This window comes from Mastigoproctus giganteus, chromosome 6 (genome assembly GCF_048544385.1).
Source record: "Mastigoproctus giganteus isolate SK-2022 chromosome 6, ASM4854438v1, whole genome shotgun sequence".
NCBI classification, from domain to species: Eukaryota; Metazoa; Arthropoda; class Arachnida; order Uropygi; family Thelyphonidae; genus Mastigoproctus; species Mastigoproctus giganteus.
The window spans coordinates 176,516,505-176,530,405 of NC_143580.1; the positions used below are offsets into that span (position 1 = coordinate 176,516,505).

The 13,901-nt window shown below is 34.2% G+C and overlaps 1 protein-coding gene across 1 annotated transcript in view; it reads right to left on the minus strand.

Moving 5' to 3' along the window:
* Window positions 1-335: 335 nt before the first annotated feature.
* LOC150084769 (GDP-D-glucose phosphorylase 1) overlaps window positions 336-13,901 on the minus strand; it is a 118,532-nt gene continuing 104,966 nt past the window's right edge. Inside the window, exons 10-12 of the mRNA XM_090376351.1 lie at window positions 12,692-12,792; window positions 912-1,066; window positions 336-355 (exon numbers count right to left, since the gene is read on the minus strand). Of these exons, the coding sequence (XP_090232477.1) occupies window positions 336-355; window positions 912-1,066; window positions 12,692-12,792 (276 nt within the window). The remainder of the gene's footprint in view (window positions 356-911; window positions 1,067-12,691; window positions 12,793-13,901) is intronic.

Here is a 13,901-nt window from a genome sequence, read left to right on the forward strand (position 1 = left end):
ACATTAAAATCACCAAAGAAAAATAGACTGGGGAAAGTAGTTTCAAAGACAGGAAGTCAAGTTCTGAGTGAGTTGTAAATTTGGGGGAACAATAGATGCAACAGATGATAACAGAATGAGAGTAAAGAGAAAGCCAGAAGAATCATAGAACAAATAATATAACCATGTTGGTTGAGGTACTTATAATTGAGATTCCTTTAGAAAAGTATGGGGACTTGTCAGATTGTGCGGGGAATTGAATCACTGAGACTAGATTGAGATCATGTATATTTGTGAAATGAGTGAGATTTTTTTTTTGGAATTTAGATATTTTTGTTGATGTTTGTTCCATTTGTTTAACTATTCATGATGCATACTATGAATAGTAAAACATTTATGAAAATATGAAATTTTTTAATGTTGTGTGTACATATGAATGTACACACAGCAAGACTCCTTGAGATAATGACCGAGCTCCTTGAGATAATGTGGCCTTGACAGTACTCTCTCTCTCTCTCTCTCTCTCTCTATCTATCTCTCTCTCTCACACACACGTCTCAAGCCAGCACGATTATACACTGGTTCTGGATTCTTCCCACAGAATTATCAATAGGTTTAGTTTAGTGGAATATTAGATCTTGCCATGCCTCATACCACTACACATAGAAGAGATGGGAAGTTGCTAGAGCTTTGCTCTGGAGACTAAACATGGTTTTCACCATTTCAAGCCTCTAATTAAGCAAAAATGGTCATACTGCACTGGGTAACGAGAATTATCACCCAGTGCACTGAGAACTTGAATATAAAATGCAAGCTTTGTACAAAGCTAATTTTTATATTCAAGTTTGCAAATGTGAAAAAAGAGGAAACCATGAATATGGTTCTCACAAGTTTTTATCTCCTACTACACTATGTTTTTAAATATCACTTACCAAATGATGCTTTTCGAGCCCACATATATATTCGAACTGCTTTATAAGTTTTAGTATCCTCAGTACAACTTTCTTGAAATTTAGTTCCTCTAGTGATGAATAAATTATATGGAACAGATTTTTGAACTAGAAATTTAGCCACTTTCATTATAGACCTAAAACAGTAAATTTATCATTTATTAGCCATTCGTATTATAAGTTTTTATATACTGTACTGACATCCCCACCCACCCATCTAGCACACTTATGGATACTTGCGGGTTAAGAGAATTTTCTAGAATTTAGAGCCTCAACATAACTTAAGATATTAGAATAATAAAAGCATTCTGAACTAACATCAGAGATGTGCACTTAGAGAACAAGTAAATCAAAGCTGTAATTCAAATGCAATTTTTTTATAGTCAATTTATAAACTGGAATTACATTCCAGATAGATATAATATGAGAAAAATTATTAATGGAAAAATAGGTTAAAATTATTAGCTAACAACAATTGTAAATAATACAATAGGTACAATTATAAAATAACTAATCAGAACATAATAAAAATGCAAAAATAAAACTACATGCACAATTTTGATAATCTCGTTGAAATAAGCAGAGTTGACAAAGCATCAGCAAAAACTTAATATATAAAATAATATATCTAAAAAGAAGTAAATGAGAACATGTAGCTATACTTTATCACTACAAAAGTTAATGCACTAATATCTACAGAAAAAAAAACTGCAATAAAAATCAAAACAATTTAAACAGAAAAGAACTCTGAATGTCAAAAAAAAAAAAAAAAAAAAAAACAAGCATTTTCCCTCATTATTCATAAAGCAAAAATTACAATTAAAGATGACTTATTTCTAAAACAATTATAGCAGGTAAAAAATATCAAGTACATAGTATGCTAAATTCAATCAGTTTTGAATGTAACTGGATTTTGGCACACTGGATAAGTGATCTGGTATCATGTCATTATGGAGGGGTGGGGAATCTCATTTTTGTAGTTTATCTGGACCTACTAATAAATATCTTACAGCAGTGAAGTGCATTAATATAACATACTCTAATGGCTTCCACAAAAGCATCCTTTTTTGAAATTCTGCAATGTGGACAAGCCATATTAAATGAAAACAAGAGTACAATGCATCACATACTCAAAGGAAGCATGGCTATATTTTATTCAATATTTACAAACTAATCAAGTATCTATTCGAATTATTGGCCATATACACCAGTCAATGAGGACAGAACAAAAAAGATACTGGAATAAACAATTTTCTTTAGGGTACACTAATCGAAACTTTTTCCTATGAGGTGCAAAGTATTTACATAACAGAAATTATTTAAAATTTAAAATTGTAGTAATAAAAACCTTAAATACTTGAGTCATGTGGATCAGCATAGATGTTAACACCAAATCCACCCTCTAGAATGGCAACATCACAGACCATGCCTGTTTTTCCACTAGCCTCAGAACCTCTAGAAATATACACACACATAATACAAACCCCAAAAAGAATGGCAAACATGTCAATTGGAAAACTATATAACTACATCTTAAATGGAATCTCAAAACTTAAAGGAGAGAAATACAATATGCTTTCTGCCACATTACTTCCAACATAGCCTTATCAAAGTTTGCCAAGTGGTCATAAAAGAACAGTCTCATGGAGAAATCATGATTCACCATTTCACCAAAATCAAGTACATGCTGCAAGAAATGAATACCAGGGGATAAAAAATAAGAAAGAATTACATTGATTAATTTATACCTGAAAAAGACAATCCTATAAAGATCTTAGATGAAGCTGCTGGGAATATGTCCCCTCCACCCAGATCTTCAGTCCCATAATGAGGAACAGGCACTAAGAAAATATCAAATGAGGAATCTCAGCAGTATAGTGGACAAAATAATATACCAGGATAACCAAGAGCCATCATAAGAAAAGAAAATTAAAGAAAACATGATGCTTGGTTAGAGCTGGAGTTCTAAACCTAAACCTATAAGTAAAGCATTCCAAAGACATTAAACTGCAGATCTTGGAAATGCACTTTAGCTCTTACCTAAAGGAGGGTATCTTCCCCTCAATCTGAAATATGACCTTGGTAAAAATCTTGCTGAAAATCCCAGAAATGCCCCTAACAACAATCAACTTTTATAGATCATTTCATTATTATCAACCTTGGGCAAGACATTTCAACATTTAATCAGTGCCCTCTGTGAAACAAAGGGCCTCACTAGGAAAACAAACTTTGTGGCTTCAAACTGGGAGGAAAAAAAAAAAAAAAAAAAAAAAAGAGTAGAAAGTTCCCTTGGAAATTATGATGAACATAATCCAAGATTCCATCAAAAAGTATATTTTGTCATCATCATTGATTTAAAGGAGCCTTTTACATACTCTGATGGCAAAATGTTGTTAGGCTGCTTCAGACAAATCTATAAGATTATTTCAAGGCCAAAAATATAGTGGCATACCCAAAAATTCAATAGTAAAGAATACCAGTGAACAAAGGTTTTCCCCTCAAGGATCGATCCTGGGTTCTGGTTGTGAAAATAGTCTTAGATCAGCAGTTCCCAACCTTTTTTGACTCTCAAACTCCTTTCAACATAATATTTATATCGAGAACCACCAAAGTTTGCCTGACGTGTGACTGACCAGTGCGTTACATATTGGCACGTTCGCACCCAATCTCCCTCACTAACATCCTGTCGCACACAGCGCACTATATAAGGGTGTGTGACCCAAAAAACAACTAAATATAAACTAAATCTAAGCAGACACCATTACAAAAATTTTAGTGCGAATCCCCAAGGGTTTGCAAACCATCGGCTGGGAACCGCTCTTAGATGAATGCCTACACTCACTCTCAACCTGGTGCCAGATGTACAAACAAACAATCTTCATAGCAAAGAGCAACAAATACTGTATATAACTATGATAAAAGTGCTGCCCAGAATCATTTTTGCACACATCTATAACAATTTATAATATTTTGAAACAACAATTTATGGCAAAACAAAGTTTGCCAATAGACATCATTATATTGCACCTGATATTGTAAATTGCTTCACAACAAGTTAGCATTAGCAGTGGCAAACAATGCAAGAAAGCAAGTTTACATACAGCATCGGCAAAAAAAAAAAGAAAAAAGACATTTCTTCCCATTTTACCTTTTCATATTCCCTCCAATAGTTTGTCTAGTTCTTCCTTGAATTTATTTAAGCTATCAACTTCCACAATAACAGATGGAAGTCTGCGCCAGCAATCAACCATCTGCTGGCTAAAGGCAGACTTCCACATATCTGTTCTGCAACCATCCTTCTCAATTTGAATTTGTGTCCATCGCGTGTGGTCTGAGGAAGAATCCCATCAGCACTGAGCTTGCTCAATCCATTCAAACCCTTAAACACCTCGATGAGATCACCTCACAGGTGCCTAGTCTCCAGAACAAGGGTTCCAGCAGCTCCACATCCTTCCAGAAAAATGAGACCTCCACCTATATGCAGTACTAAAGATATGGTCTGACCATTACCTTATACAGGTAATGGTCAGACTAATTACTCCTTATCCCCACTAGCAAAATTTCTCTATATCACTGACAAAACCCCATAGGTTGTCCCGACAGCCTGTCTGCATTGCTCAGAGAACTTATCTGACTGCACAATTAACCCCAGGTCTTTTTCATTTTCCACTACTCTGAGTGTACTACGATACAGTTGGTACATTACTCTGGGGTTACTGCTACCTACAGTATTTTGCATTTGTCAATGTTAAACTTCAATTTCCATTTCTCAGCCCATCTGCCTAACTTTTCTAGATCCTGTTGCAGTAACATACCGCCATTACTCTCGTAAACTACCCTGCCAACCTTTGTATCATCTGCAAACTTGGACATTAAGCCTGATATGCCTTCATGAATATCATTGAAAAATATATAAAACAACAATGGGCCCAACACTGAACCCTGGGGGGGGACTTCACTAATAACGTTAGTCCACAAAGACCAATGTCCATTGATTACCATTCTCTGTCTATGTTATCTCTCTGTTATCCGTAGCAGAACTTGTCCTTAATGCCATGCTGCTCCAATTTGCAACAGTATCAAAATCTTTCCTGAAATACAAGTATATAATATCAAAATTATTTTTTTGCATCCAGTTCCTTTGTGACCACTTTGTAGTCACAAAGGAACTTTGTTTCCCCTTAATAAACCCATGCTGTGTCAGAAATATAATCGTGGCCTTGTCCAGATGATCCTGCATTACTTCTTTTTTTACCAGTGACTATTATTTTCCCTGAAACTGAAAAAACTAACAGGTCTGTAATTACTCGTGTCATCCTGTGATCCCCTTTGTAAAATGGGGATACATTCGCACTTCTCTAGTCCATAGGGGCCTCCCCAGAATGCAAGGATGATCTCATAATTATGGCTAAAGGTTTGCTTATTTCCTTTGCTACATCATCATCATCATCTTCTTCCTCACTGTTCTAACTTAAGGTTGGGTCAGATGAGTCAAAGCCGTCCATCTTTTTTTTTTATCTTCCCAGATCTTGTCCTCTATCATTCACTCCCACTTTTGTTTTCACATCTTCTCTAATCTGATCTCACCATCTCTTCCTAGGTCTTCCCTCTCAGCCTCTTCTTTTCCATTTTGATCTCAAATATAGTAGAGTGTAGAAAATCCAAAAGTCAATAACCTGAATGACCTTTAAATAACCTGAATAACCAATGTTCATTGATTACCATTCTCTGTTTATGTTATCTCTCTGTTATCTGTAGCAGAACTTGCCCTTAATGCCATGCTGCTCCAATTTGCAACAGTATCAAAATCTTTCCTGAAATACAAGTATATAATATCAAAATTATTTTTTTGCATCCAGTTCCTTTGTGACCACTCTGTAGTATTCAATAAAGTTGGTCACACAAGATTTCCCCTTAATAAACCCATGCTGTGTCAGAAATATAATTGTGGCCTTGTCCAGATTGTTTGTTATTTGGTTTTTAGGAGCATTAGCAACTAAGGCCATATTGCTCCGGGATATGCGGTGGTCAATCCCTGACCTTTTCGTATCCTCCATATTTGGTGGTGACGGGCTTGAACCCCGGTCTAATCAAGAAGCGTGTGCTACGCACTGCTGCTCCTTCCCACCTGGCTACGGAGGCGCCTGCCTTGTCCAGATGATCCTGCATTACTTCTTTTACCAGTGACTATTATTTTCCCCGAAACTGAAAAAAAACAAACTAACAGGTTTGTAATTACTCGTGTCACCCTGTGATCCCCTTTGTGAAATGGGGATACATTCACACTTCTCTAGTCCATAGGGGCCTCCCCTGAATGCAAGGATGCTCTTATAATTATGGCTAAAGATTTGCTTATTTCCTTTGCTATATCATCATCATCATCTTCCTCACTGTTCTAACTTAAGGTTGGGTCAGATGAGTCAAAGCCTTCCATCTTTTTCTTTTTTTTTCTTCCCAGATCTTGTCCTCTATCATTCACTCCCACTTTTGTTTTCACATCATCTCTAATCTGATCTCGCCATCTCTTCCTAGGTCTTCCTCTCAGCCTCTTCTTTTCCATTTTGATCTCAAATATAGTAGAGTATAGAAAATCTGAACGTCAATAATTTTAAATGTCAATAACCTGAATGAGCCAGCATTTATTTATTTATTTATTTTTTTATGCTGATGCCATAAAATAATTACAGTAAGGGCAGGTTATTGTGATCACAGTTGTGAATTGAATTTTGATTTTATTAAGCAAAAATCAGAGAAATATTATCCACAGGCTATAAAAATGAAGATATAAAGCACAAATTTACACTTTTATTACCTTACCAATTAACAAAATTAAATGATACAAGATTAAGTGAAAATCGGAAGAATATTATCCACAGGTTAACAAAATAAAAATAAATTTACGCTTACAAACATAGCTTAATTAATATACATACAGTACTAACTAAACATAACACTTTGTAATCTGTTATTTATATCTGTGCACATTTTTTTTTTTTTTTTTTTTTTTTGGGAGTTGTAAATCCCAAATAGTTAAAGATAAGCATCAATCAATAACAAAGCAATCAGAAATTGCTGCTAAGATTATATGTGCATGAGATACGGAGTAAAAAGTTTACAAAGTTTAGATATAACAACTGAAGAGAAGAGTCTGAACATTTACAGAGGTTTATTTTACTGTACTGGCAGCTTCTTCCTCGTCTTTTAAAAGAAAGCAGAAATTTTTAACAAATGAATAAAAGACAGATTTTAAACAGACTTTCAAAGGGAGAAGTGGGTCATCGTTAGCAAAATTTTACAAGGATGGAAAGTCAACCATAACAGATACTAAAAACAACAAGGAAAAAGTTTTAAAAGTTTGCATCGAAACTTGATTCAGATGAGAGTGCAAAAGAAAAACTATGAGTATAGCTAATGATCCATCCCTCGAAGATGCTGTTTATTTGTGGTTCACACACAGATGAAGTTTAGGAGAACTCATATGGACCTTTGTTGTGTGCAAGTGCTGGATTTTAACAAAAAATTAGACATCCCTCAGATTTTAAAGCCAGTACAGGTTGGGTAAAAAAAAGTAAAGTAAAGTGCAGCCATTATCAACCCACTGCAGGATGGAAGCCTCCTCAACAATTCATGTTGAGGGAAATGGACCATAATCTGCCACGCTGGTCCAGTGCGGGTTGGCAGATTGACCGTATTCAGCAGTCAGGGGCTTGAACCCCGGTCTACTCAAAGAGCGTGTGCTACTGCACTCCCGCTCCTGCCCACTCGGCTATGGGTAAAAAACTTTAAATCACGGCACGTCATTAGAGAACTTCACATTGAAGGTGAAATTTTATCTTGTGATTTTGCTGCAGCAGAATCGTTTAAAAAAAAGTTTACCAGTCTTATGGAAAGTGAAGGATATTCCAAAGATGACTTAAACAACACTGACGAGACTGGAATAAACTGGAAGTCACTGCCTCTGAAAATCTCTTATATCTCACCGTGAAACAGCTGCTCCCGGGCGAGTTAAAGTGAGTAAAGAGCAGGTTATAGCTATGGTTTGTGCTAATGCCGATGGGATTCATACTTTGCCATTTGATGTTAATAGAAAAAAGGCCTTGATTATCCTATACAACATCCTCCAGTGGAAACATTAAACAAAATAGACGACGGATTCAAGGTCATGTTTCTTCCACCAAACATTACTTCACTCCTCCAACTGATGGACCAGGAAGTCATTGAAAAGTTGAAGAGAATCTACAAAAAACAACTCCTGCGTTGTTTACTTTTAGCAGAAAACAACAAAGAAAGCATCATAGCTTTTTCAAAAAAGCTCAGTCTTAAGGACAGCTGCTACATGTTAGTTGACGTGTGGGAATCACTCACTGCTCAGAATTTAAAAAATGCTTGTAAAAAAACTGTGGCCTATTGCACAAAAAACCGTAGGAGATGAGCAGAATTGAACTGAAGATGATCAACTCATTTCACTCAATCCATGGGTTTGAAGGTTGCGATGAAGGTTTGAAGATGTGATGATGCAAGGGCGTGGGTGGAAAAGAATATTGATGCTACAGGGCTTCCTGTTTTAGATGAAAATGAAATTACTGGGGCTCCTGCAATATATTAAAATATTTATTATTTATTAAAATATATTAATAAAAACAGATCAAATTCTTATTCTTCAATTAAGATTACAAAACAATTAAAAACGAACAATTACAAAACAAAACAATTAATGAGAAGGATGAGCCTGGTTAACCAATGATATTTGGGTGCAATATTTGAAATTGCTGACCTTGTGTCATCTTCTGGATCAAGTCAGAAATGCTGTTTTGTTTTTATAGCTGTTTATTTTGAGAGAAAAAAAAAAAAAAAAATATATATATATATATATATGTAGACCCGAAAGGTAGCAATGTTTGTATCACCATTTTCGATAATTTTGTATACTCGTCTCGAAGAGATAGCCAAAATTTTTCACAAATAGTCTTGAAACGAGCATATAATGCTTCATCAGACAACAGGTCAACAAGATCTTCCTTTTGCTCAATGAAATTTTCAGACATGAAAAAATTTCAAAGGCAAAGGCAATATAGGCCACAAATCCAATACAACTTTTTTTTTCTGGAGATACATTAAATCATTTAGAAAATTCTTAATTAGCATTGTTATGTGGGTGGCAATGATATCCCTAAATTGTATAATGTCAATATTATTGCTATTAACAAAATCAGAAAAGCATGGGAACATTTCAGTATTATCACTCTCAAATTCAGTCTCCCAGAGTTAAGTTTATTTTTGAAAGCTATTTTATCACTGAGTATTAATATATTTGTTCCCTGTCCTTGAAGGCTTAAATTTAAATCATTAAGTTTTTGAAATATATCAACAAGGTAGCTAAGTTTTCCAAGCCATTTTTGATTTGTAAACAATTGAGCAAGGTTCTTATCTGTATCTGATAAAAACAAAACTTCATGTTTGAAGCCATGAAGGATCCCATTTCATGAAAAGGTATAGTGAAAAGTCTGCTATTTAAGCTTCTATTTTCAGTAAAGTTGGTATCTGGTATAGTTGTTAAACAACCGTGTTGGTTAAAATTATTAAAAACAATCCTGGTTGTTAAAATGTTGCTATGGTTTTTAACACAACCTAAATCTTGGTATGTTTGTTAAAACAAATCAGAGCCATCAGTCCCTCTGACTTCTTGAGACTGATGACTCTGACATAGTGGTATCTCATTAACTACTTTGTAATATGCAACTTTGTACAGAAATATAGTCCAGGTTACTAAAGTACAGAAGTCTGATAATTCAGCATCCATGGGACTGGGGCAGATATTCCAGACTACTGGATGTTTACCTCAAAAGGCTTAAAATAATCTAAAATTTTTGGTGTACAGAAACACATCTGTATGATATTCACTTTATGTTCCATATAGCCATTATTTTATGTAATAAAATAAAATAAAAATACAAAATAAAATTAAATTGCACCATAGCCTTATAGCACTATGGTTTTAGGTAAATGTTGGAAAAAACATTGCTATATCTTCCAGATGCAGTGTTTTTGTCAATACCAATCAAACTCAAGCTATTGTATGACTTTTAATAATTAAACACAGTGAAAAGGCAAATTAAAAGCATTTAAGTTTTTTTTTTTTTTTTTTGGTTTTTTTTACAAGATTAACTTAACTTTCATTCCTATGTGCTCAATTAATTTTGCTTTTCAAACACCAGGGTATCAAAGCAATAATGGCATATGTACTCAAACCTAGACTAGTAGACTTTAACTGAAAAAATAAAATATAAAGTATAATAATCAATTTACACTAAAATAAATCTGATAGCGCAAATCAACACAGCTGCACTTATGTGCTCAGGTTTCTTGGCAGTTTTCCAATGTTACAGCTCAAGGAAGCAATTAAACTCATTGTCAGAGAAAACACACCCTAAAAGTGAGTACTGACAATGCTATCAAGCTGAAGGGGAAAGTCATTAATATGCAACCAATATGCAGGATAGAGGTGGAGAGTGTCACACTGACGTTGTCCAGGTGCTGATTTACATTTATGATTTCATTTCTTAAATATCTCTTTGAATAGGGTCAAGCAAAAACTATAGTCTAAAAGTGAAATGGCTACTGTGCAAATTGGAAAAGACATATATAGGGTAGTGGCTATTTAAGGGACATCATTTTCAAACTCTGAGGAGTGTTACATCAAAATATTTATGTTACACTCCTCAGAGTTTGAAAATGATGTCCCTTAAATAGCCACTACCCTAATGAAATTCATTCATTTTCATCATGAAAGTTTTGTTTCAATTGCTCAGGTATCTGTGGACGATTTACATAGACTTTGGATTTTAAGAAACCCCATAAAAAGAAATCACAAACAGATAAGTGTGGTGATCATGGTCGCTAATTTATTACCAAAATGAAACAGTATAATTTCAAAGTGTCCATACAAAGTCTTGCGATATGTGTCATAGCACCATCCTGTTGAAACCAGACATTTCACAAGTTGATTCCTTTTTTATGAAGATCCTCTCTTACACATTCTTCAGTTTTGACAAATTCAGGTTTGCAAATAGGGCTGAGTAACTGTGACACCTCAATCATTAGCATTTTCATAAAAGTATGGACTGATAATACTGAAAGCTGACAGGAGCTTTTACGCCCTACTCCAACTAGTAACTTTTTGTTCATGAAGGCAATTTTCAGCTACCCAAATCTAAAATTTTGTTTATTTGCATACCCATTCAAATGAAAGTGGATCTCACAATTAAACAAGTGATTAAGTCCAGATTGTTGTTAACCTTCTGCAGGAAAAGATTGCAGAAATTCGAAAGTGTGTCCAGATTACAAAAAAGTAATTACTAAACCATTTGCATTTTATATGAATGGAACTTTAAATCAATACACAATATATGGCATACGCTTCGTTCCTATAAGTTCAATTCTCTTGATTGATGACCAACAGATATTTGAGGCCTTTTTGAGGAGATATCTGCAAGGTTTCTGATTCTTTCAATGTTTTCCAAAAGTATGTAGGTTTCACATCTGCTATAGTCACTGTTCTAAATTTGTAAATCCAACGTGTTAAGGTCTTTCAACTTGGAACAATACCATTTCTTCCAACACTGAAGTGGAGTCTAAATTCACTTTGAGTACCCACAAGAGTCACCAGATATAAAAAAGGTTTCAACAGCATATGCACAGTGTTTATTCAACCACCACTCTATTTTTACTGAATGCATTAGTGTATTCTATTCCAGGGCACAAACCACAACACCACTACTGCAACCACTTATGAAATGGCACCACTTCTAAAATAGGCAAGTGTTTTTGCCTGACCCTGTATAATTGCATTTTTTATATATATACAAAAACTATAAAACTATTATGAAGAGTAAAAATAATGCAATAAAGGGATGATTGCAAAAATAAGTAGCTGCCTATGCAGTATCCAACAACATATCTCATAATATACAATAGGTAATATAGAGGCAATATTGCCTCTATATATTGTATGCACACTGTAGTACTGTGCTTAACGGTGATAATCAAAGAAGCCACCCAACAGCATTTATAGGTGAATTAATATTATGAATCTGCAATAATATCTAACCATAAGCACCATTTTATAATGATCTTGTTTAATATTATTTTTGCACAATGCTCTGCTCTCAGGAAACAAAAGGACAGAGAACAGAGTTGCCTGTACGTTTGATTTTAAAGGTGTGATTATTAAAAAAGTAAAATCAAAAACTTATTTTTTAACAAATTTTAAAATCTTCGTAACAATTTTACCATTATTACTGAAATCAAACATGGTTGCTTGACAATAACTGAAGCATGAAATTCAGTTTATTCTTTTTGCAATGTAACATCTATATTACAGAGGGAAATTATTACTAGAATGACTTCTTTTAAGAAAGTATGAGGTCATAATCAAAGTGATAATCAAATAAAGTGATTTGATAGCCTAAATAAGTTTAAGGCTCAGCTGGACAGGTATTTCGAACGAACAGAGGGGTGAAGTGGAAGTGATTATTTTTTATTTTTGGCTGATGCTGCATAAGCTTGCTTTCTTGCATCAAATGCCTCTACTAATGCTAATGCTAAAGTATATTAAATTATAATTTTACAGTTCTCTCCACCCCCTCCCACTAACAAAAAAAAATAATTAGTTCATTTCAAGATTTTTACTAATTTTATTTATAGTAACAGTAATGAAGGTACCATACTAGTTAATTTTTTAATTGTTAAGTCATATTTCTTACCTTACAATATTGCAGACATCTTTGTCAAGCAACTGAAATGCAAATCCTTTTGAGGGAAAGTCAGCAATCTCAAAACACTCTCCAGCTATACACGTTACAGGCTAAAATTAAATGTGTAAAGTTTAAATTTAATAGCCCTATAACTTTTTAATAGTATTATAACAATTTAAAAAGTATATTCTGTCATAATGTACTTGAATGGTGTTGAAGATTTTTTTTTTTTTTTTTCATATTAATAACTGATCAGAAAGCCAAAAACAGGACAAACAAATTTCAGAAACATTATGAATATGCTGATTTCATATGCCTCAATGCTATAGCCATGGAGGGAGGGACCAACCCACTTTAATATGGGTCTTACAAGTTTTTTAATGAATATCTTGTAAAAACCACAATGCATACTAAAGGGTTGGAAGAATCCTTTCTTAAGAAAAATAGTTTTTGTGGACATGCACACTTTTTTTTCTTTCAGCAATAGGTACGTAGTTTCAGATCTAGGCAGCATTAACACCAAAACTTAGTATCACATTTAATTTCCTCAAGGGGTGTGTGTGTTCTGAGACCAAGTAACAGAGGAATAACCCCACCCCTCCGTTCCTAAGTTATGTGCAGCAAACTCATCAAACAAAAACAGAGTAAAATGTTTCCATTCTAGCAACCACTCTTCTCATAGAACATAATTACTCTTCATTGATATAACATTTCACCTAGTGCCATTGGTCCTATCTGGCTCCATAATGGACTGAAATATGCCCAACTTCATTTGAATTAAATACAGTAGAACCCGGATAAGAAATTCCTGCATGGGAAGTTTTCCCCTGTACTAGGTTTGGTTTCTTAAGTCCCAATTCCAACTCTATATGCTGTAACAGTAGTAATAGCGGCATGTGATGCAAGAAAGCAAGCGTGTGAGTTTATGCAGCATCAGCCAAAAAAAAAAAAATTTTTTTTTACACAGCCATCCCCTCTAAATGTTTGTCCAGTTCCTCCTTAAATTTATTTAACCTATCAACTTCCAAACGACAGATGGAAGTTTGTTCCAGCAATTAACCACCCGCTGGCTAAAGGTAAATTTCCACAATTTTCATAATGTATTATTTTCCTGCATAAGTTTTCCAGGTAAAAAGTTTGGGATAAAGAATATTATTATAATGACGTTTTCCCACTTAATGTTCTCAAAATATAGAAATTATTTATTTTTATTATTAAA